General features: G+C 42.0%; 1 protein-coding gene across 2 annotated transcripts; it reads right to left on the reverse strand.

The window, feature by feature from the left end:
* Positions 1-132: 132 nt before the first annotated feature.
* Positions 133-24,143, reverse strand: chn2 (chimerin 2). 2 transcript variants are annotated; one of them, XM_075465340.1, is made up of 13 exons: positions 23,523-24,143; positions 14,645-14,683; positions 13,522-13,577; positions 11,560-11,591; positions 11,216-11,329; positions 10,790-11,060; positions 6,544-6,627; positions 5,461-5,545; positions 2,634-2,807; positions 2,377-2,454; positions 2,018-2,155; positions 1,822-1,927; positions 133-1,458 (listed from the first exon to the last, which is right to left on the reverse strand). In XM_075465340.1, the coding sequence occupies exons 1-13, from the start codon at positions 23,569-23,571 to the stop codon at positions 1,287-1,289; spliced, it is 1,398 nt and encodes a 465-aa protein (XP_075321455.1). In that variant the 5' UTR covers positions 23,572-24,143; the 3' UTR covers positions 133-1,286. The 2 variants fall into 2 exon arrangements, with proteins under 2 accessions (XP_075321455.1, XP_075321456.1); XM_075465341.1 differs by lacking the exon at positions 13,522-13,577.
* Between the last annotated feature and the right edge of the window lie 2,060 nt (positions 24,144-26,203).

The following is a 26,203-nucleotide window of genomic DNA, read 5'->3' on the forward strand; positions in this document are numbered from 1 at the left end:
TGAGCTAAAAGAAAGGATTTAAACTCGCATACCAAGTAATCGTGTGCTGCAGGCTGCGAGGGCTCGAGCTTTTACTTCATCAGAACCACTTCCACAGCTGAGGTAACGCGTTGAAAATCACACTGCATACGCTCATGTTCGACATCCTTTAATAAATCATCATTTCTTAAATTACATCTTAAATTGCAACCGTCACAAAAATACACTTTGATAAAATGGATCTGTAGAAAGGGTTCAATAATCACATTAAAAGAGGTGAGAGAGGAACATGCTTGGCACATTTTTTGTCGCATTGGTGTTTGCAAAGTAAATGAAAAACATCCTGCTGCACCGAGCAATGTTACTGGCATCAAAAACGAGGAGATGGAGGAGAGGAGGGGGGGCACACAATTATTTTTTTTTTTCCAATAGATCTGATCCCAGATTACAGCATGTACGCTGAAATACTGCAACACTGCCAACCAGCATATGTACAGAAGAGGTTTGGACATGTGTTGCAGGACTCAATAAGACTAAATCATTGACCAGAGTTTCATCCACCAGTGTGCTCCTCACCTAACACTGAATTCAGTGAAAATGGTAGATCCATAATCTGCTGCTCTGCTGACTCTCCTTTTCTCCCACCAACCGCTGCAGGCGGCAAGCCCCACTCTCACTAGCAAATATCCTTGTGACAAAAGAATGATGCAGAGTGACAACAAAAAATAAACATCTTTACAAAAAATAAATCTTTACACTTGATGAAAAAAGTGCTTCACGAGTGCCCAATTGTCTCATTTCTTTTTTTTTTTCTTTTTAGCACACACAGTAAGTATAGATCATTACATGATCAGATCTTATCTGCACTGAAAGGACCTAAATGTCGTCATTCCGTTTTTAACCAGAGTTCCCACAATTTGCTCATGTCACGTAGGAGCATTAACATGGCAGATCCGTTATCACACAGCATTGTAACCGTGACTGAGTCTACACCAGGTAGGAACAGTCTTCAGATTACAGAGAGGCGGAAACAGCACTGTAAATAGTAAAAAATACAGGACCCCTTCAAAATATAAAAATGATGGTCTTGGCTGAGTATCCAACCCCAAAGCTTACAGTAACAAGACAATATCAACACTAAACCAACATGAAACTAAAACTGTCATGCGAGAAAAAGGGTCTTTCGAGTTCAGTTTGTTGGCAGACTTTTCAGAGTCTTCATTGGAATCAAGGTGGCTTGAATTTCCTCTTTGACAGAATAAATAATCGTCCGTCACTTCTGTTACAAGGCTCGTGTGCCTCGGTCCTTAGAATAAGACATCTTCATGCTCTATCATAAGCTGCACCACCAGTTTTTGCTGCCTCATGTCGTTCAGAGTCGTCAAGGCATTCTGCTCCGGCGGCTGCATGAGAGTCGGACCAAAGACGATCCCCAGGTTCTCCGAGTTCATTAGGTTGTCCTTTTCGAACATTGTCACCCTGTAGGACATAAGGAAACAAGTGCGTAAGGAGAGCGCAATCAGGAAAAATCCGAAAACTGTTGAAATGACCATTACGGATCGATATTACATAAAAGGAAAAGGTTGAAAACAATCTATAATCTCTTATTTTCAATAAGTATCATGTAAAAGAACTAAAACCTATCATGTCATACCCTCTCTTGCAGTCACCCTGCAAGATCCTTTCAAATGGATTTCAAGCCTAATTGTATTTTCAAATATATATATATATTCAAAAACATATATTTCAAATCAACTGCAGAACACACAGATTTCTTTTAATTCCTCTTTAGTATTTGTAAAGAATTTACCCAAAATAAAGCTGATTTGTAAATGAACTAACCTCTTGAGGTGAGCCATCAGGTAACGTAAGGTCTCATAGTGTGCCGGAGGAAGCTGCAGCAACCCTTCATGGATGGCCTCCAGTCTGAATTCAGCATTTGGATTTTCTACAAATCACATTAGTAAACGTATCAGAGCACTGCAAAGCAGTACCAACACGGTAACGATATAAAAAAAGCCCCGAGAGAGCCTCTTACTTGCAGCTTGAATAAATTTGGAGTACAAGTCGAACGTAATGACTGGAATAGGGAGGTCTCTCATGTAGAGCTTCAAAGCACCAGCAATTATGTTGATGTCTGCATAGGCAGTGGCACTGATGTCAGCCTTCTCACCATCTGTTGCCATACAGCAGAAAAAGTCAAAAGTAAATTGAAATGTTAAATTGTTTAATAAATGAAATAATAATGCTTTCGTGCGAGCCCCAACATAACAAACTGCCCGACTTTGTGTTGTACTGAAGCTGAAACAAGCTTCTTTTTCAAAACGATAAACCCCGTGACAAGAAATAATTTCAGTGACAGAGATCCCGAGGCAAAGACATCTGTGATCAACAAACCTCGGTCAAAAGCCAGCCTCACATCCTCGATGTGCTCTGAGAAGCCAGAGACTCTGTAGAGACCTTCAGATTTCATACCTGCAGAGGAATCGTGGAGGTTGTCAGTGTCTCACAGAAAGTTAATGCCTTTGGTGTAATAAAAGGATTATTTACATTTCAACACAAGTCAATGAGCACATTTGAGTCTCACATTTGCTCATTAAACTTTACATTCACTGTAAAAACGGGTGAGGTTTAATGTGTGAACTGTGTCCTACCTCTCAGTTCTATCTCTCGAATACACATGTCCACCACCATGGGTCGCGGGGCGTTATGAGCTTTCACAAGCGTGGTGAGGTCACAGCTGTACACTTTCTTTATCCTGCGCAGGTCCGGCTGGCAGTCGCTGGGAACCAGTTTGGAGCACTGTTTGTGTACATTCAGCCCACAATCTAGCCGAGTCAAAGTGAGATAAACACGAGGGAGGGAGAGATTAGCCTCCGACTGATGATAACACAATCATCACAGCAGACTTAAGACAGCAGTTGGGAAAAGCTTTCCCAGATAAACTGCACTGGCAGACAGCACAGCTGCAGCTAAGCTGTCTCAGTGTGCAGCATCAAAGGTAGATAACGGTGGACATGGCAGCATGGGCGGGGGGGGGGGGGGGGGGGGGGGTTCTGGTAAGAGATGTGACTGCTTGTTGGCAGCCCCGCTTTGAATAAAGGATTTGAAGGAGCAATTTGTATAGACAGGGGGAGCGTTCTTCGGAAATCATTCATCGCAAAGACGTTTTCACTGCCTGAGCAAGGTTCCTGCTGGTCTGCTGACTGGGTTCCTCCTTCGCAGAGAGAGAGAGTGCAGCGGGATACAAGAAAAAATAGAGGATGGACAGAGTGTGAGAAAGGAAAGTCTCTCCTGTTTCTCAAAGCACACGAGGTGTCTGATGATATCAGGGATTGCCTCAGGCTTATCAGGATGGAAAATGTCTCAACAACAAACACTCTGTTTAGGTGGAGAGTAAGACAGTCCACCAGTGTTTTTATCAGTTTGGGGATTGCTTTTGAGCAGTGAACGTAACTCATGACAGCATTGACAATGCCCCCAGCTCTAATACATAACCAATCGCTTGGTTCTGCTGCTATATTTGATCAACAATATGTTTGACCTGCATTTCATCATGGCTGAGACATTTAATTTCCATTAGGAGTCCAGTGAATAATGAAGCTGCTTTGGCCCTAGTGGTTCTATTCGGATTCTTATTATCATTATCAACAAGACCATGAAACATTAAACTTCATGTCCTGGTCACAAAGATGGCATTGTGATGACCAAGATTACATTAACTTATCTTGAAAACAGGAACCACTGGCTCAGGAAACTGGAAGAAATTGAATCGTGCTGCTGACTGTTAGATGAGAGTGACGATAAATCAAAAAAGTTGATCATTTTGCAGGGAAATCTGATCCCCTGCTAAATTGAAACCCTTTTTTCGGACCATTTTTTAAAGGAAAATCAATTCTAACACATTCAGTGGTGAGTTCATGTTGTGGAGTAATATGCAGCGAGTTTTATTTCACGCTATATCAGTAATAAAGATTTGCTATGATCTGGCAATGCTTTAAGAACATGTTTCTTCTAAGTTACACGGGGCATTTGGTTCTGAGGTGCAGAAATGGACTGCGGGCATGATTTTAGAGGCTAATCTTACAGTGTGTGTATTAAAACACAAATCTAAAGTTAAAACGTACAGTCCCTGTGTACAAAAAACAGCCTCAAATAAAGCAGCAATACAAAACGGCATCTAAACGAACCCTTGCTTAATGTCAACTTCACATTCTCGACTGGCTGCATGGATTTGTGTGAAGTTGAACTTTTAAAACCTGGGGACTCGATTCATAAAACTGGGTTGCGATTTCATTGAATTGGGCTAAATAAGGTACAACAAACCTAGTTGTCTTAAATTAAAAAAAAAAAAAAATCACATTTGAGACTGAAAATTAATAAATAATTGCATTTAAGTCCTTCAATGCTGACATTTTAACACTAATTTTATCCACTAAGATAGTGTCGTGGTAGCTAGCATTAGCACACTCTGTCAGCTTTCTCCTGGTTCCTGGGCACAGTGCATGATGGGCTATTTTGACTGATGTATTGTATACTACATCAGGTATAAACTAGTGACAAGACTGGGGTGCACTTTATAGTGAATGAAAAGTTTCAGTTGAAGTTTTAAACAGAGGTACGAAATGGCTGACTCACTATATAGTAAATGACTGGACAATTCGAGCACTGCTGGATCATCTTTTCTTGGAATCACAAGGTGCAAGGTTTGAATCTCCAAGTGATCAAGTCCTTTTTGCAACATAATTTAGCAGGTGTTTTTTCTTCAGGTCGTGATTGAGATCAACAAATGCTAGAAGTTCAAGTGCTTACTAACCACTTTAGTGCTGCTTGTGGCAAAATTTTGCAGATTCTTCTTCACATAACTTACAGTTTGATGCATCACAAAGCATGCATTTGCTTTCATATCAAAGAGGGTTCAAACAGTGGACAGCAATCATGGCGGTGATTATATAAAAGTGCTTTTTGAGGTTTTTTTTGATGAGTCACTGATAGGAGGAGGTGGAATTGTTTGTCCACAAATGGTCCACAATTTTATAGCACCTTTTTTTTAACCTTGTTTAGGTTCTACAAAGTGCTTATAAATGTGTTTCTAAAGACATTAATGCAGCGCTTCTTATCATAGATATGCACTCTATATATGTATGCACTGCTTCTTCTATAAAATCACACATTGATGAACACATCAGGGGTAATAATGGGGTTCAGTGTGTTGAACCATGAACACTTTGACACGCGGACACACTGGAAATCGAACTGCCAACCATCCGGTTGGAACACGATCGCTCTATCAGCCGACCCTCCCCGTTTGTCCCAAATATACCAGGAAAAAGTTTTTTTTTTCAGACAGATTGTGCAACTGAAACATGCATGACAAGACAGAGTTAGCCACAGATCATACACCATTTCTGTAATCCCATGTGACATGATAATTTCCCGTAATCCATGATATGCAGTATTCATGCTGTAGTGTACAGTTACCTGAGCAGCGGACACCCTGTGCGATGAGGCCCCACATGAAGTTGGCACAGTACTCGCACCAGTGTGGCCCTCGAAAGGTATGTACCTGTGGTTACAGACATATCATGTAAGGCAGTGCCCAATTCAAAGAGCTGGACCTCCCCTTTGATGTACTGGACTGTGATCCCAAACTACACAACCCCTCACCAAATGAGAGCATATGTGTATATACAAGGCAGATTAAAGGATTTGCGACAATGTGTCTGGCATCTGTTGCTGGGCAATTGGATACAGGCGGGCACAAGGAGCGAGCCTGAAAGTCAAAATAACAGATGTACATCCACTCTGCACCATAAGATCACAGATACGATCACAAAAGGAGTCGCAGTTAGGTGCACAAGCACACACACACACCTTCACTGGTACTTTGAATAGGTACCAGGGAGCTAATGAGTGAAGAAAGCATGTGGCAGGTGGCGAGGGGAAGTTTTTTTGTTCGGTTTCAAAGGACGAGGGAACAAAAGCTGGGGTTCATTATAACCTGCCTGTTAGTTGAAACCCAAGAATGTTGAGACACCCAGAGGCAAAGTATCACCAAATTCTCTTTTGTATGTTTCCAAAACCATAGCTGTGTTTTAGTTTCCAAAGCAGAGGTACCGGTACTCTAAAACAACTTTGGTAACACTCTTGTTTAAAAAAAAAACAAAAAAAAACATTCAGTAACTTGAAAAAAAAAAAAAGGCTTTAAAATCGATGCTAATCAAAGAGTTCGGCTTTTAACGGATTGTGGTATAGTGCATCCATTAGTTCCCCTGAGTGCATATGAGTGTCAGCTGGATGTGTTCACATCAACTACAATAGCAGCACACACTGCGGGCTGTGATAGGGCAGACAAACATCAGGCAAACATGTTTCTCTGTATGAATCTGTCTAAAGAATACAAAAATACAGCAAAAGAAAACTACAGTACAAGCTCGACACGTCTTATCTAAAAGAAAATGTTAAAGTTATAAGAAGATAAATGGAGTTGTGCACAGTTACTCAGCCATCAGTCTTTTGTTTTGATTCTTTCTTCATTCATGTGTGAAACAAAAAGCTGCTCACCTTGAAGTTGTGGATCTTTTCATAGGAACACAGCTTCTCAGGTGTGTCTTTCAAGGCACTCCGTCGCACCAGAGGAGAGGAGATCTGTGGACAAGAGGCCAACAGTTTAATAGGCTTCCACAGAAGAGTGCCCTTAGTCCCAAGTTTGACTCCCAAAGCCAAAGCCAGTAGCTCCTGACGCTTCCTCTCGTGTCTTTTAGCCTTATGGGTAATCATCTCCGCTCCTAAACCAACTCTGTTTTCTTCTGGCTCCATGCTTGACTGGTTGGGTTCCCAGATACTCTCCAACTCCTCTTGTGTAAGGTGTGGAGGGGGAACGTGGGTGCTGTGCACCAGACGCTGCCGGCAACAGCCCAGCGCAGTGGCAGCAGCTACGCTCCGCTCCCCTCTGACCCAGGAGGGCGACTGATGACAACCAGCACAGGGTTGCATCTGGTCTGAATGCAGTGGCAGCAGTGAGCAAGAAGAGCACGGGAACAGGACCGGTAGTGGGCGGCCTGAGGGCAGGAGTGTGCCTCAAACAATGCTCCTCTTTCACACGCCCAGAAAGGAAGAGAGAAAGAGAGAGAACAGAGTCCTAGATGGCAGGGGCCAGGATGTTGAGAGAGAAGTGCTGTCAGGACCGCTTCGCACAGCTCAACAGCTCTCTAAAGCAGGATCAATAGTGCAGACGCCCTCTTTATAACAGAGAGCACATTCCCATTAGCACGCTGCCTTCCGGCCACACTCCATTTCACTCAGCCAGAGATAATACTCCATTCCCAGCAGTTTTCAGTCAGCAGAGTCTCCTAAACGGGTCACTCGGCTGCTCAAAGACAAACCCAAGATTGTCCGGTCTGACAGAGCTGAGGCTGTGTCGTCGTAATTCAAACAGATCTTGACCTCCAGCTATGTCGGTCTGCTGGTGGAATTCCCCACACTGCCGTCCAAACTGGATCTTCCAGACACTCTGGCTGCAGACTACTTCTGCCTGTCACAACCAGTTGTCTGGCAGAACCTGCAGAGCCAGACCATTAACTGAGATTGGGAAGGATTACTACCATAATCCAACACGGGGAATAATCCGGTAGTGCCCAAATCTATGTAAAACCCCAAAGCAAGCTCCTTTGCGGGTCTGAAGCCATGTAGTTTTTTTGCTAGTGGGGGGCTGTTGCTATGTTCACGCTGGATTAGTACTCCCAGTAAACATCCACACATGGCTTGATGCACTGAAATAAGGCAAAAAAAACTGACAGCAACTGCACGTCATATGACTTGCCAAACAATAAATATACGCAAGATTTCCTATCAACCAGCATCTTTATTTCACAACAGCTGGAATACGTCACAAAAATAAAGATGAACTGATTAATTAACCGGGGGGAGAAAATTTCATGGCCAGTGAACGCTGGATTTATGACAATAAAAAGCTGGAGTACAAGCACAGAGAAAATACCCATAGGGCAAATGCAAGGCTGAGATAAAGCAAAAAGTCTGGCAGCTGAAGGGGTGATAAGACGTAGAAACAATGTCAAAAAACGGTGTTGACTTTTTGTGAACCAACTATCTTTCTGTCTGCTCGGCACAAGCAAACTGACTCTACAAGACTGACAGGACAGGTGAAGATATTTGTCACTGTGGCATTCTTTGACAAGTCCTGCACACAACATACCACACAAATCTCCTCTACAATGTCTGAGAGGACAAATGAGGTACAGAGAACTCTGAGATATTTTAGCCTTTAGGAGGGGGGGGGTGTATTCTCTTTGTCTGCTGGCAGATGGCTTCTTGTCTCTTAAAGAAGAGCTTTGGAAAGAAAGGGACACAAAAGGTAGTCCACACAACAAGCTCTGGCTTCTTTTCAGTAGCTTGGCTCTTTCATTCCAGCAAGGCTTTGTGAGAACACAGCTGAGTGGACTGAGAGGAGAACGGCACAGTAAGACAACAGTGCACAACTCGAACAAAACAAGTCTAACAACATAACGGACAGAAAAATGGACATACTGTGAGAGCAGCAGTAAAAGAGAAAAAAAGGGGGAAACTGACACTTTTGTCTGTATTAGCAACACTGGAAATGTATGTCTTTTTCTGTTTTACAACTAAAAGTTAATTCATTTTTCATTTTCATGCACCAAACCTCAGGACAGAACAGAAAGCACAGCAATTCTTTTCAAAATCTCCAGGGCCTGCAAGTGGGATTAAACCAGTGTGATGAGTATCAGGAGCCATGAGGCAGAGGTTTTAGCCACTGTGCAAACTCCTGCTCATGCAAAGAGACTAAAGAGGTTGATCTCGCCAAGCACCACTTTTCACCTTCTAGGAGCATTTTAATTACACAAGCATTCACAGTCGTGGCATTATATAAGTATCAACCCGACCCTGAGTAAATACGCGAGAATTTAGACTTTACAGTGGGGCTTCTGTGGCTGTAAGGTCTCAGGGTGTGGCTGTGTAATTGGTAAACACCAAGTTCAAAAAGCGACCACAGATGCGAGCCGAGGGGCCAGGTTCTCTGCATCTGAGACATGCGATCTCCGAGCTGACAGAAGACAGCTTTTTCTTTTGGAAGTGACGGGCAGGTGACTTTTTCGAACGCAGTCTGCCATTACCGCAGCTGTCAGTGACAGAGATCCTCAAGTGAAAATCTGGAATGAGGAATAGATGCCGGTTTCAGTCATTTTTTAAAAGATATGATCCACATTTATCTGCCAAAGGAAGGCTGTTTGAAAAAGAAATCCATAAAACATCAAATGTAGCTGCAAATCCAACACAGAGGAATGTTGTCAATGGCGCACTATTTTTAAGCAAGCAGAGCTTAGTTTGCATGTCTTAAAGATTCTCTGAAGGCACTAACGGCTTCCTACAGGCAGCATCTGCAGCACTATATTTAAGTCACAATGACTCAACAGGCAACTGACTGGCCGATAGCCATAAAATCAATCATTTCTTTAAACCTACGACTGATGATATTAATACTGCATATGATGCTCCTGTTGGCAGAGGCTGTCATCTGTCTGTCACCGACTGTCACTGCGTGACAAACTACAGGCAGACATTTTGAAGTCAAAAAATCCCCAAAGCAATGAATCAAAGCTGAGAGGTACATCAAGGATACAGCTCGTGAAAAAAAAAGAGAGAACCGAGAAAACATGAGCATCTGTTAATGAAAAGAGCTTGCCATGAATCTGTCAGCACTCTGAGAAGACAGGAGCAAACAGCTGAAGATTGCCACCTAGTGGAGGTGCATCTTTTATTCCGGCGACAAAACCGACATTCCTTGTTCCTCAATGATTAATCATTCATAGACTCTAATCAGACAACAGCTCAGGAGTGCCAAGGAGAGCAATGTAAAATGTGTCTAACTCAAAGTGTCTGACACGGATGACGGGCAGAGCAAAGTCCTAGTCCCCTCGGTCATCATTACCTTTCAGTATAAGCAGTGAAGCATGGCAGCAGAGAACACACCCAGAGGCTACAGGGACAATGTACGTCTCACTCACAGGACTAAGTGTCCTCTCAGCAGAACTCGGAAGTAGATCAAAATCAAAGTGTTTATGCGGAGTCAAAATCAAAGTCCCCCGTGAAATAAACATATTGCACTATTAAACATCTGATCAATAAAAAAAAAAATTAAAAAAAACTCAGACTTATTGCTGTTTTAGAATGATTGCAGAATGGTTTTTGGTCAAGGACGTACTTTTGTTTTCTCTTTAATAAAAAAAACAAACAATGAAGGATTAACTTCAAATTTGGTTTCAAGTAAGAAATTCATGAAAGCATGCAGTATTTTTTAAACAACTTTACTAATGATGAACATTACATTATACAAAAGCTTCTCTATTGCAAAGTTGATTTCTCAGGGATGATGACCTACTCACCCAGTTCCATTCACAGTAATGTGCAGCAGCTTACTGTTTAAAGGTTTTATGTGACAAACTTGCAAATTTGTGCACATTGCTTCAAGGTAGTTGGCAAGTAAGCTATCTAATCTTGCAGATTTTTAAAGATGGATCAAAGCTACCACAGCATCATGCGTCTCCACATGTAATTAAAGACTGACTCCATGATGCTGAGATCGGGGCTCTGTGGGGGTCTGCACCATCTGCTGCAGGACGTCTTCTTCTTGCAGCTGAATATTCCTTATGTTTCTGGCTATATATTTGGGGTTATCATCATGTACTGCACTTGTTTTATGGATATTAATCTAAATATTTAAGTGCTTAAAAAAAATACAATATCTGGAGACATGAGAAGCTGTTAAACTTACCCTTTCATCCTTCTGGAAGGTCACCCTGCGTGGCTCCGTGCGTCCTCGGCTTAGTCTGTGCACCATCTTGTCTTTGAGCAACGATGTATAACCAAGATGCTCATAGATGGGGTTGGTGGTCATTTTGGCGATGTACTCCGCTGCCTTGGTCTCGATGTAAAGAGTAATGAGGGCATCTGTCACCAGGTCATGGACAGACTCAAACCTCTTCTCCCCAACAAAGTGCTTCCCATCATAAAACAATCTGTAGTTGAGCGTCTGGTGCCCAAACCTGGATCGAGATTTCATGGATATAGCAGTGGAGAGGAGTTAAGAGAGAGATGAGCAGAGTTTGAATTCGTTGAGAAAAAGTTGGAGACTGAATGAGGGCTGCTGGTATAGTTGAAGTTTCAATGCTTCTGTGCAGCATATTGATGGTGATGGTACCTTAAGGCCAAGGTGTGTGTCCCAGGCTGTCTTTGGCTCTCCCTGATGAGGTAAGAACCCTCTGAACCTGCCAGCAGCTCATCTGCATAATCTCGAGAGATCAAACCATGAAATCTGAAAAAAAAAAAAAATGCAGGCATAACTCTTCCTGCAGTGTCACATTATCATAAAACAAAGTTAAGATCCACAAAAAGAAACGCACACCCAAAGAAAAACTATTGCATCCACCCTCCTTTACATTCATTAATACCTGACAGCAGACAGTAATGATAAACACAAGCATTCACTACAGTAATAATAATTGAAAGGCATATAAATAATGACAGTACTTAGGTTACACTCACTCTCTGCCATAGTATTTGGGTCTGCTCTCCATCTGTAAACCAGAGGAAGAAATATTGGCTGTGGCAATGTGATATGAAAGCTCTATTTAATAGCTTTACAAATTGTTCTTAAAGCCTGTGTGAAAGATAAAGGACTCTGCAGCACAGAACAGATAATCTCCATCTGTGCCCCTGCGTCTGTTCACAGCTCGCAAACCATAAAGTCAAATCACAGAGTGGAGAGATAAACGAGAGGCAGCGCAGGAAAACAGCAGGCCAGCTGCAAGAAATTAACACTAAGCGCGTCACACCAAAATCTGTGCAAATGTTGTTAAAGACATGACTAAAAGCATATTTCAACCCCCGAATTTAACAATACACATATAGATATATCTATCTACCGATAGATATATCGGTAGATAGAAAAAAAATATCAACTTTTTTTCATTATCCAGACCTTCCTTTCATACACCAACAGATCACGGAGTAGAAACAGCTGAAGCCATACAAACAGATTACTGGCAACTTCACAGGCTTTGTGTACATGCACAGTGATATTCTGACCTTCATCTAAATAATACCATATTCCAGTTGAGGTAGCTGTAGCAAGGTTATTCCATTCATATTCCCATTTACTTGTCACAGAGCGTTACAACTTCAGTGTTTGTATCCAGCCAAAGTCTTAATCATATCTAATCATTTCAACATCCCTCAAAACATGGGGCTCTGGCCAACTCGGGTCTCCCAAAAAGTGTGTCTTGCTTTTACTGCAGCCTTCCTGTGATGCATTCAGCGAACTCCACCAGAGCCGGTGATGCCAGATCTCGTGACAGAAAAAAGCAACAAGCCCAAAACATGCAATGGTGTTCTAAAAAAAACAAAGTACAAAGTTGTAATTAATAGGGTTAATTAATAATAATAATTCATTAAGAAGCAAATCTGGCAACTCGGAAGCCTAGAGCATGCTGTATAAAGCAGCAGTGTGTGTTACAAGATGCCACGAAAACAGAGTAAGATTGGCATGCTGCACATAGCTCAATTCCATTGTTGCTCAAGTATTTAACCTTATTTGGGAAAATGTGATCAGAAAATGCTGTTTACAAGGCAGTGTCCGATTAAGAGTAAATTCTTAAACAGGTTAATATTGCTGTGCATGTAAACATAGCCAACAAAGCGCCTGCGACATTATCAGCTGAAAAACCAGAGTAAATGTTTTGGAATATAAAACACCAGAATACATTTCTGAGTGAATTTTAGGTGAGAATGAACAATTCGGTCACACTTATTTCCTCGCCGTGGCAAACCACCCGAGTTTAAACAGCCACTCGTGAGGCGCTTGTGTTCAAAGAAGCAGCCAGTCACTCCCCAACAGGTTGGTACTGATCGGTCTGGCTTGCAGCTGCCAGATTCAATCGTTTCTCTGTGAATGTTTTCCAGGCTCAAAGAGCAAAATCAGTTTAACTCCAGAGTTAAACTCCAGACACAGTGAGGCAGACTGGCTTATAAAGGTAAAATAAAAAGAAATAAATGGGCCCTGCAGGTGTTTCAGCACTAGAAATTTGCCAATCCCAGACTCATAATGAAAACACACAGATGAGACTTGTGCATTAATTGTGCTGTATGTCAGCAGTATTTTTGGCCTAGTGTTCCATTAGAGTCCACTGTCACACAACCTTTTGTGTCTGTGATTCATGCAGTCGATTCTAAAGTGTGCAAACCTGTCAGAATAAGTTACCATAGTTAAATGATTACTTTGCTCCTGATAATAGGTTGAATCAAATAATTGGATTTGGTTTATCATCCCTCACATGTCTGAAATGGATGTTTCTCAGCTGTGATCTATAACAGCTTTATTGGACTCTGGGTGGTTAAATTCAAAATATGGGAAAATGAGAACATATTTTGGCTAAATGAATAATAAAACACGAACACTCTCTAGTCCTCTACAGTAGCCGATTTCCTAAAATTTACAGATGTACTGACCTCCTGAGGACATGTGATCCTCTTTGGTCTCGGGGCTTCCTGCTGCAGCTGGTACACTGTTAGAGAAACATGCATGTTAATGAAGCTTGTCTGCTCTTCTGAGCTGTAACAGCTCAGTGCTGCTCAGTGCAAGATGTAGCTGCATGCATATTGCAGGTTTGCCATCCAAAACTAACTAAATGTGGTTTACAGCATCTATATACAGAGCGCTGCTGAACACGAAACATTGTTTCCATTAAACAGACTTCAGCCTCTGACCAAAGCTCTGAGCGCAAAGGTATTATGGTACAAAAGGAGCCTTTAGCTTATGGATGCTTATGGATGCCACCTCTCAGGATGCTGCCACTGTGAGAGGTGGCATCTTCCTCGCTGTTGAGTACAGAAATCGCTGCATGAGGCCGAGCTAAGTCCTCACCGCAGCAGATTCTCCAGGCAGGGGAAGAAAGACTCCTGACTGTGAATCTTCATCTTATGTCAGGCTGACTTTAGCCAACCTAGCAAGATCTGGACAGCATCCATTCCTGTGACACCAACACCTCTAAAAATACCTCAGTGGAGGAACAGAGGAGTCAGATGGGAGACTTCAGAAAAGGAACATTGTTGGGGGATTATAAGAATTAGAATTTCAATAACAGGAAAAGTTTTAGCTTTAAAAAAAAAAGAAATCAAAAATAGGTAAAAAACTCAATTTCCGGACGAGCACAGCTAGAAGGATTTCTGCTGAGCTATGCATCAAATTTACTCTGTGGAGCCCCATCATTTCCTCCCACCTGACAACAACTCTGTATAATGAGGTGGGTGCTTTGAGAACCCTGTTTTCGCTGAGCCTCTTTGTAGGTAGAAAATCTTGTTTTCCTGGCTGCTGGTAACCTATATTACAGAGAGAACAGGAATCCACGGCTTTGTGTTTGTGTAGGTGTAAATGTGTAACGTGGGCAAGTGTGTTTGAGATTTTGTCTTTTGTGCACATGTGTGTAGCCAAGACCTAATTTGTCGAAGTATAAAAAAACTGTCGGCGTAATCTACAGACCACAAATATGTGTGTGCTCTTTTTAAAAGAAGCACACTGAAGGGCAAAATCACGTTAAAACACTGTTAGTATTAAAATGAATTAATTACTCACAGTAGGACTTCCATATGGGTGGCTGATAATCATCAGGGTCTGTAAAACACACACAAAAACAGGCTTCTGTCATGAACTCACAGTAGTTTTTATAGACTTCTCTAATTAAAAACTCCTCTCTCCTCCCCAGTGGTTTTAATAAGAGCCCTTCATTGGGGTTACTTCACTGCTGTTTATCGCACTGTTATAATTATGCATATGACTTCCCGCTGTGCAGCTGCCTCTTGAAATGCACCAATGAAGGCACCTCTAATCAGTACTTCAAGGACAGTCAATATGGTCGTGCACTTGTTTTCCCAAGCATTGTGTTGCGCACAGCTGATCTCTATTAACCAGCTGCAGGAGCCTGAAAACACAACATCTCCTTGCTGAGATAAGAGCACAATCAAACTTAAGAGAGGTAAACACAGCAAGCCCCGCATCTGGGGAATGTGGTGGCTGAGTAGGATCATATGAACACTCACGTGGGATTACACGACAGTGGGCTTTTGCATTAGCTCAAGATTAGGAGAAAAGGTGACGGAGCGAACGCCCTAGAGCAAGTCATGGTTTACTGTCTTATTCTAATGACTTTTAATAATCTGACAACATACTTCCCTCTGACTGTCATAAATGCAGCAATATGTTGTCCTGCCATTCACTTCCTCAACAATCTGCGACTCGTAAGGAATGATGATGACAGAGACTTGTCAGCACAACCGATTTCTCATTTCAAGGACGTTTTCTCAATGTTTGGTCACAGAGCAACTCAATATAATGAGGGACAGATTTGGAAGTTTTTCCAATTAATATATTTTGCATAATAAACTAGACGTTGTGTTCAGATTTTTTTTTTTTTGCCAGGTTGCTGTTTCAAATGACAAGAATTCAGCCTCAAACTCAAACAATGAGGTTGCTTTTGCATCCCATAACAAAATTCTATTGATTTAGGGATACCCTTGTAGATGGTGGCACTGTGTTGACCACTGTTGCTTGGCAGAAAGAAGGATGTGAGTTTAAACATGTCTGACAGATGGAGCCTTTCTTCACAAGGTTTGCATGCTCTCTCTGTGCTTGTGTGGGCTTTTGCTGGGTGCTCTGCTTTCCTTCAACAGTTCACAGCGGCACATGACAGGTTGAGAGGCAGTTGTAAATGCTTAAGTTGTCGCTCTCTTTCCTTGGTAAAAGACTAGCATTATGTCTAGGTTGTACCCTGTCTGTCAGCTGGTTTGGGATCCAGTCCCCCAACCCCCGCACCCCCCATGACACAACAGGTCACACAACAGGTATGACTCCTGGTTGGATGATTTTAATCATTTTTCTTCACACAATTCATCATTTAAAGGTCAAGTGTGAAAGGCGGCTTCTAACGGCGAGGTTACAGATTGACACTAACTCTATACCCCTTCCCAAGCATGTAGGAGAATCTATGAAGGCTGTGAAAAACATGGGAAAGCTCTCTCTAGACTGTTAGGCCTGCTACGGAAGAAATCTGACACTGGAACAGAGTGGTTAAAACAGGATCCACTCCTGCTGCAGATAAAGAGCTCATTCTGCCCAGTGAATTCCACTGTGGACTGTGGCTGCATCACGTTACGGCTGCGAAACTACCACTAGAGCTGATAGCGGCCACTCAAGACAATGTTTCAATGTTTGTCATTCCTTCGGGCGCTGTGCCGCATGCTTCAGAGGCTTTCTGGAAGTGTTTCTATGCTTCAAAAAAAAAAAAAAAAAAAATCTTTTACGTAAGCCATGCCAAGCTTAATAAAGGTCTGGGCAGGAATCAGAGGGCAAATGAACTGCATGGAGAATCCAGTTAGTCCTAGAAATCATTCAGGGACAGGTCAGACAGTGTCTAAAAATGCTAAGTAGGCGATTTGACTAAATATCTGTCTACAATCGTCTGTCACAAATTAAGTTCAATCAGTCAGAACAACAAAACATAGCTAATGGAGAGTAGATAAGACCCGCCATCATGTCACACTGCAATCCCATTTGTAGCTGCAGGTATAAGACACTGATTACACTGACATATTCTGGCCACAGACAGGTAGCGTGGGGCCTGACAAAATAGATTCTTTCAGGACTGATATTTTGCAAAACTCATGGGAATCCAACAGTCTCACAAGCTAGCCCCAACACAGGCGCTGGTACGTGGCCAGAAGTCAACCAGACAGAGGATGTTCATCATGGACATGACAAGAGGTTCACCATTTAGAAAGCTCAAGATGTTATATGATACCACAGATGCTTTTTTAAAAGACAACACCAGTTTTGGGAGTATGCGGTATACTTGTATTCCTATGGAATAGAAACGTATGATTTTGCCCAAGCGAATGTCACTTGTGTGGTCTCGGAGACAAATATAGAGCTTCAGAAACAATTCAGATGTGGCCTGAAGCTGTACGGAGAACACAAAACCAAACAAACAAAACAAATGTGACAGACCTACGATTGGTGGAGGTAACAAGAAACAACAATCCTTTTTTTCAGATGCTCTCACACTCATGAAAACACCTGAAAACACCATGTGTACTAGATTCCATTTCGGCCCATTTCTATTGAATAGTATGTTTTACACACTGGCCACAGCACAACCCTCTGCATGCCAAGCACAGTGAGACAATAGGGAGAACACTGTCATGCAGCGTCAATCCTGGTGGGCTTCATGTATCACAGGCACATGTAATGCTACATGCAATATGCATAAAATAACTGCTTTGATGACACGTTGTTCTGCTTCTATTAAATGCGAAAAACTCATCTCTGCTAAGAATCTCTGCAGAAAGATTTAATGGATAAACAATGAGTCATGTTGGTCCAGAGGATACATGTTGCTCACGTAAAGCATTCCTTTGTACTCATCAGCAGCTCAGCGCCACACCTCTCTGGCCAGAGGGTAAGAAATCAAGCACAACGACGGGAATTAGTTCATTAAAACCAGTAAGCACATGTTGGCTATGAGCACTGAGGTCCGGATAGTTTCACTGAGACACTCACCACTTATTCAAATTGAATCAATCTTAAAACTGCATCATTAAATGCTTGTATTAAAGTTTTATCTTTGACTGTTTAACTGACAGCTTTAGGATCAGGGGACCAGAGCTTTCCCTCTTGCTGTTCTCTTTGCTCACTGCAGCAGCAGTTTGATTGGAAGCTGCAGCATTAATAAAAGAAAAAAGAAAAACAGCTCATCTTTGCCTCTCATCACAAAAGCACATCTTCTTTGAAAAGAGCTGGATTCATTACCATTCAATACCATTCAGTTACACAAGATCACAAGCTAAATCACTTGGAAAAAATTATAGAGAGCAACTCAACCGAGAGGCTCATGTTTTTCGAATAAATGCTGTTGAAAACTGCACAATATCTGCTTCGAATACAACTAAACGGCCTTCAAGGTCTGTTGGCTGATGAAAGGCCAAGCTGCCTTGCTTGGATTGAACGCATTGTCCTAAGGCTGAAGCTTTGTCACTGTGTACCGCACTGGCAACAGTCTGGAAGATTTATTTCACTGCAGCTTATTTAAAGAATGTGATTTCACCTGGTTGGCTGCCAAATACTCTCTTTCCGATCTAATTCTTATTAATGACAAACGGCATTTCAGTCTAGATTTCTGCAGCAGCTTCGGCCACAAAAAGAGAGCTCTTTGGGGTTGCTTCACATACTCACTCTTCCCCTGCTACACACTCGCATATATGTGCACACACGTGCACATGAGCGCACAGAAATCCAAGGAACTTGAAAAAGAATTTCTAAGTGGTTTGTGTGGCATCTGATGATCATGGAGAATTTAGAATTCTGGGGCAGCCAGAGGGCTCCCCCCCCCCCCCGAAGAAACAACTATTAATTGTGTTGTCCTCCATTGCTCACCAGTCAGAAGCATTCAATACTATAATTACTGCTGGGTGCTTGCTTCGGCAACAAAAGAGAATATGTGATGAATAAAGATCAAGCTAGGACTTCTATACCCCTGAGATAGCATCTGCTCTTTCCATGTAGAAAAAGAAAATGTAAAACTTCAGCCTGTTCAGAGGTATATTGGGTACATGGTTAACAGCTCAGAAAAAGGCTGATGACAACCCAAGAGCAACAGACACTAACAGAACCAAACAAGACTAAACAATAGCTGATTGCACAATGTTACACTATATTGCCAAAAGTATTCACTCACCCATCCAGATAACAAAATTCAGGTGTTCCAATCACTTCCATGGCCACAGGTGTATACATTTAAGCAGCTAGGCATGCAGACCGCTTCTACAAACATTTGTGAAAGAAGGGGTCGCTCTCAGGAGCTCAGTGAATTCCAGCGTGGTACAGTGATGGGATGCCAACTGTGCAACAAGTCTAGTCATGAAATTTCCTCGCTACTAAATATTCCACAGTCAGCTGTCAGTGGTATTATAACAAAGTGGAAGCGATTTAGAACGATAGCAACTCAGCCAAGAAGTGGTAGGCCACGTAAAATGACAGACAGGGGTCAGCGGATGCTGGTCAGCAACTTTCTGCAGATTCAATCACTACAGACCTCCAAACTTCATGTGGCCTTCAGATTAGCTCAAGAACAGTGCGTAGAGAGCTTCATGGAAAGGGATTCCATGGCCGAGCAGCTGCATCCAAGCTATACATCACAAAGTGCAATGCAAAGCATCGGATGCAGTGGTGTAAAGCACGCCGCCACTGGACTCCATCTGGCAATCTGATGGACGAGTCTGGGGTTGCCAGGAGAACGATACTTGTCTGTCTGCATTGTGCCAATTGTAAAGTTTGGTGGAGAGGGGGTTATGGTTTGGGGTTGTTTTTCAGGAGCTGCTCTTGGCCCCTTAGTCCCAGTGAAAGGAACTCTGAAAGCTTCAGCATACCAAGATATTTGGACAATTTCATGCTCCCAACTTTGTGGAAACAGTTTGGGGACATCCCCTTCCTGTTCCAACATGACTGCGCACCAGTGCACAAAGCAAGATCCATAAAGTCATGGATGAGCCAGTTTGGTGTGGAAGACCTTGACTGGCCTGCAGAGAGTCCTGACCTCAAAAAAGAATGGGGTGTCACTTAGGTTCATATGCGTGTAAAAGCAGATGAGCGAAAACTTTTGCCAATATATTGTATACTAAATGGCTGAAAAAAGTATGATAATATCTTACGAAGATTTGAATGTATTTGCTCCATGCGGATTATGAAACAGTAATTATACAGAATGCAGAGTTGATTGTTTCAACAGCAAGTTGCGTAGCTCTCATGTAACTGCATCATGTTTCTAACTTTACAATCCTGGTAATCTAATCTGATTATTTTCAGTTTTACAGATTTACACAGCAGGGGGCACGAGTTAATCCTCTAACTATAAAAACATCCATGCCGTCGGTCACAAGTAGTGGCTGCATGTATCCATAAGTTAGTTTGTAGTTGTCACGATCTGCTACTTATCTATAATATTTTAGGATCATAGTGACAGAAGCAGAATACTTTCTCTGCGTCTCCCAAAAAAAAGACGGTTGTGTCTTAGTCAGCTACCTGAATATGTGGAGCCAACAAAGGCAGAAAGTTAAATGAAAACGGGTGAAAAATAAAACAGTAAGCAATCAACCAAAAATCCAAAACCACGACCGTCATTCTTGTTTCTTTAACAAAGCAATGTTGATAATCAACCTGCAGCACCACAAGAAGATAAAAAAATGATGACAAAACCACAGTTGAGAGTGATGTTCATCTCTGGTGAGAGAATTCTATTATTTAACTCTGTTTGCTGCTACAGTATCGCTCAAATCTTTGTATATTGAACATTTATCAGTCCACTCAAACGCTTATAGTCAAAAACACATCCTTTTCGTTCATTTTTAGTCCTTAGCTGTTCTGCCAGCAACGATCCTTCTTTGCAAATCTTTCAATTTTTCAACAATTCTGTTGATAATGAAAAAGCCAAAAAGTCTGTGCTGGAATGAACTATTATCTGTAGGACAGAATTTGCCCCTTTTGAATTTGTTCCACGTTACACGCATCCCATTGGTTTTATTACACTCTATAGAATCTCACTGTTACTCCTGGTTTGGTTAGAAATAGGCATCTGAACAACTTTGTTCGGATCGTGCAATGAAAATCCATTTGAATTTGAATTGATCGCTCGACTATTGACCGTCTCATTGCATTTATGTCTCACATCAGATTTATTCTCATATACATGACTGGCATAACACACTGAATTTTAACTGTGCTACATACAGACCGGCCTCGAGCACACACACAAACACACGCAACACACTGTGATGTCAGTTGGATGTAGCGGAGTGGCAGCAGGGATACCATCTGTGTATTGCACAGTTTCAAAACAAGAATTTTCACACTGTTGACCGACCAGATGAATGTGTGACAGGTTTGAGGCTGCCTCTCTGAGGTGTGTTTGTGTGCCCCTTGGTTAGGCATCCTCAGGGAAAAAATGCTGTTAACAGCATTAACTGTTATGATAATAATAATTTGGGAACCTGTTTCTGACACTTCCTTATGTCTGCCACGGAGAGCATATGGTTTTGCTATCAATCCTGCATTAATGATTAATGACAGGGTACAGTAGACTACCTGGGGGACCAAATTGCCCTCTTATGCAGCAAAACATGCAGGTAATTTGTAGGTCGATCAGTGTACATGGAACAAATCCAGTGCCGTGTGATTTACGCTGAAGGGGAAGACAAATAGAAGTAATGAAAGGCTGTAGAGGTGAAGTGCAGCATTTGCCAGAAATATGTGCTGCACCATGCAGAAAACATGGCTGTAATTCTGCCTTCCTGACCAACTTTGTCATTTAGGGCCTGGAGCTGACGACATGCTTGCATGGCCGATCCCTGGATTTATTTTCCGAACCTTTATCTCCTGGAGCAGTTTGGCAAAAATGTGTTCTGCTGGTACAGTACGGGCTTCGATGCTTACTCAAGCCAAGAATGTGCAGGAATGTCTCGATATCTCGACAAATAGCCATAAAAATGACTTAGCGGTGGGAAATGAAGAGATTGCAACAATGCATTTCACCAGGATGTATATACATATTTTCAGCTGTGGATTGAGGATGCATTTAAGAGTTTTTAATGCGTACACTGCAATATTTGCACATAAAGTGCTCCACTTTTCTTTTCATTACGATAATGTGCAGGAAGTGCATGATGCTTGCCTACAGTCAGGACTCTGTCGGTACTCAGCATCAAAAGCTAACATCGGTGACACTTTGATTACTCACACAGACCAGTTGGATGAACTTTGTTTTCACACTATGCCCCAAATAACAGCCTCAAAAAAAAAAAACATTACAAGATAGACCTCTCACTAGAAGCAGCAACACTAAAATCCCCATGGCGGCAGCCAAAACATATGACCTAATATGGAGCAGAGATTTTAGCTGAGATCCATTTTTGAGTCATATGCCTCATAGACAAGATTATTCAAATGTAGTGTCTGGCTGCCAAAGGGCTCTGCACGAAAATAATAACACCCTTGTGACAACCTCTCCATCCCTGGCAGTAGTGCAGCTTGTAACCTCTGATAATTATGTTGAGAGGCCGACAGTAATGACAACCCTGCGATGCCACAGAAAGAGAAGACTTTCCTCTTAAAGCAGCAGCGGTCAAGCGCTGTTCTCTGAAATGTACACATGAGATAATGCTTTGTGAGGCATGTGGTTACCGCAGGCTATATCAGCTTGGAATACCAGCGTCTGTCCCGCCCACTGGGCAGCGCTTTGGGAAATGTGACGCTGCTGTGTGGTCTGGTTGGGATGCAGAGACAGTAAGAAAGAAAAACAAACACTGTGTGTGCTATGCAGCTTACATAAAGCTTTTCCATGCAATATTACACTTAAATCTTTTGTAGTCGGAAAAAGTCTCTGGACATGTTTTAATGTGAGTTTCCATCAAAGTTCTGTTCCTGGTTTACTAAGCAGCCCCCCCCCTCCATATGACACACACACACACACCTCTGGTTGCTTCTGCATTAACCAGTGGTGACAGAGTGGAGTTTGAACTTTAAGCCCTGGTAAACATGAGGAACACACTTTATCAAGTAGAGCAAGGTGTTGCTCTTTTGCTCAGGGTGTATTTAAACAGCCGCTAACCCACTCTTTCCTCCCATTCTGAGAAAACTGAACCCCAGTGTGTCCCTCGCTTGTAAAAACGCTTTGTCTGCTAACTGTGCGAAAAGGTAAATGTAGCTGCAGATCACTGAACTAAACCGCCTTCTACGCAAAAGGGATTTGGTTGGACTTTTACTGTCACTGCGCCGCGGCATGTTTGAGTTTTTTCACATTGTCAGAAAACATCTCGGCCTGGAGCTGCATTTTGGAAAATGGGGGCGACTACTATGTGCCAAAAATAATCCTCAAAGCCAGCCAAGTGGAAAGTCAATAAGGGATTTGTGAAAATGATTGGCAATCTAACAATAACATCCAAAGCCAGCGTCACACTGACTGCTTCTTGGAACCTTATAATCCTTGAGCACAAAAAGAGGCCTCCTTTACATGTAACATTTCCACTGCTGCATCCAGTTATTGCAGACAGAGGCTCCTCCATCATCATTCATCCTAAATCACAACAGTCTGGAAGACACTCTCATGAGAGGCGTGTGTTACTCAGCACCTATGAGCCAGCTGAGGTCCCTATGAAGATGCTCCATTTTATGGTGCATTTGGTTGTGGTGCACAAGTACAGGGTTTAAATGACCTTTTTTTTCTCTCTCAAAAGTTTGACTAAAGCCTACTGAAAGCAAGAAAAAAAAATCAAAACACGTGGACAAGCATGATGGTAAACCTGTCAAATTAAACAATAATAACAATAATAACCAGGAGCTGTTTACTGATTTTATCATCCTAAATGCAAAGATGCGGTGTCTCCTCTATGTGGGATATGTCAACTCTTACCAGAGGATATAGATGAACCTGAGAGGCTGGAGTTACTCGATGCTGCCATCCCAACCAGTTTCACGACCAGTGTCACTCCCGTCTGTCCACGGTGGGCTCACAACAGCTCGTCCCCGGCGGTGCCTCCATGTCACTCAGCGTGCTTCACCTCTGACGGCTGTGACTGCTGATTATTTCATGTCTGCTTTAAACCCCGAGCCCACCACGCGCCTGTGAGAATCTGCTGATCGCTGGTTTCCCTCCGCTCACTGTGCGCCTTCAGGGGCTCGCGCTCCCGCAGTCAGACACTGGAGGTTGCCGCCGCTGCTTTGGATAAAAGAGAGAGGCGACAGGAACACGCTCCCTGGATCGGTCTCGCTAAACCGTTTCCTCACACTGGACAAAATGTGTGTAGGTTCGTGCCACGCACAAATCAGCTATCATGTGCCACTTTAAGGATTGCAATAAACACACCGCAGCGGAGGCGCGCCTTCTTAAAGTGAAAGTTTGTCAGATAAAATGCAAAGCAAGCTCCAAACATGCGACTTTTCCTTGGTCTGCAAAATCCCGGGCAGTTACTTTTTCCACGAAACTCATAGTTTAATGATTCATTCAACGACCTGACTGGCTAAACCGCATGACACCATCTCCAACACTGCATATTTTCATCAGATGCCATGTTATGTCATGTTATGTGCAAACAGCCGGGGGAATTGTTGTGTTTTAGCGCCATCTGGTGGCTTCTCTCCATGCCACGAGTTCACAGTTTGACTTCAGTGAAGTTAGTTTTAAAGGAGAACTGAGGTATTTTCAACATTAAGCCTCTTTTCTGAGTCGTCTGCAATGTTTTAGAACCCCCCTCACCGCTTTTTTTATTTTTACTGCTGTCTCCGGTATTTGCCTAATTTTGATTCATCTCAACCTGCTTCAGAATGGCAAGTCATGTGCATGTCCAAAAAGGTCCGTAAAAGCACCAGAAACGTCCGTTTTCAAAATCATCAACTCACCGGAGTGGTTACTGGTGTGCACTGGTGATCCATATCAAATTTCGTTGCGAAAAGTTGCTTCTGTCGACATACATTCGCAAAACACTCCAACATTTCAAGTGCACTCGTATTGCAGACTTTACAGTAAACACACGGAGAGGACGACTGCAGCGTGTACCAACTTCCTGTTTTCAAAATAAAATAAAATTTAAAAAATGTGATATTTAAAGCAGAGATGAGCTACTGTGTATAAAGTTATTGAAAATTATGAACAGATGTAAAATGTAAAAATAAAAGGTGCATCTCATGCAGCCAGTGTAGTTACTTTATCCCAAACTGATTTGGAGTCAATTCATCACATGACCTGGAAGCTATTGAGCAAAAATGCTAATATTTACATATAAATATTCATAAAAAATATGAACAGATCAAAAATATAAAAACAGAACAGATGTAAACTTTGGGGAAAGAGGGAGAGTTCTGTAAGAATGTGTGGAAGAAGCTATGGGACAGATACGTGAAGGCAAAGAAGATGGCAGAGACTCTCACTCTATTGACTGAATTGTCTTGGCTCACGAACTTCGTGAAACACAGAAACACACGAAGCATTTCATCTTCCAGATACTGCAGCAGCATCATTGATGACAGTGTTCCTGGTCTTGACAGTGGCATTGTTTTCTTTTCGACTTTCTTCGTTGTAGAACACTGTAAAATAATAATTTTAAAGCCATAATGTGTAATATTTCACGTTGTCTATTAACAAATTTGAGTCTTATCATTCACAAGTATTACCTCAATCGTTATTAATTACCTCCATCACAAAAGTGCAGTGTTCTTATATTCTTTATATTCAGCATACGAATGTACATAAGAGTGTTACACTCCAATGAATGTCTCCATGTTGCTCCGCCATTTTAAAACTACGGAATTTGTAGAAGGACATGTCATCAGCTTCGCATTTTCCGTTTCCACATTGGAAACGGAAAATGCGAAGCTGATGACATGTCCTTCTACAAATCCCGTAGTTTTAAAATGGCGGAGCGACATGGAGACATTCATTGTCCGTGAAATATTACACATTATAGCTTTAATCATTAATACGAAATGAAGGCTTCAAATTGCGGAGATCAGCACCGCCTAGGGTTGCCAACTCCTTGAAAAAAAAATAAGGGACACCTCATTGGCAGGAACGGCGGACCCGATTGCCTTCACCCTTCCTGGAGTGGTGATTTTTTTTTTGGCTCTTTTTTTGTAAGTGAAATGATTTTTTAACAATTTGACTCGAACCTGAATTGAATTAAATGCATATTTTTGAGCGATATAAACACATGGAAAACAAATGTTTAACCAGAAATGTACTTTATTACAAAATAACAAAATAAACTGAATAAAATAAATATCTTTCTTAAACAGAAATCTGTCTTGAACTTAAAACTATAAATATAAAACAATAGATAGACAATAACAAAAGTGCAAACAGACTTGTAAACTTGTAAACATATTTAAAAATAGAACTTATGAACTTAATGCACAACTCAACTCAATGCAATTTTGCATGCGCAACTCAACGTACTTGATGAGCGGGATTCCATATTGTCGTACTCCTTTATGAATGTGCTGTCAGCTCATTGGTCACAGAGCAGGAGAGGGCCAGGGAGCAAGTTTACCTTACATATTCATATAAAGCGCCGTGTTATTAATTTATTCCACTGACAT

Source organism: Odontesthes bonariensis, chromosome 5 (genome assembly GCF_027942865.1).
Source record: "Odontesthes bonariensis isolate fOdoBon6 chromosome 5, fOdoBon6.hap1, whole genome shotgun sequence".
In the NCBI taxonomy this organism is placed as follows: Eukaryota; Metazoa; Chordata; class Actinopteri; order Atheriniformes; family Atherinopsidae; genus Odontesthes; species Odontesthes bonariensis.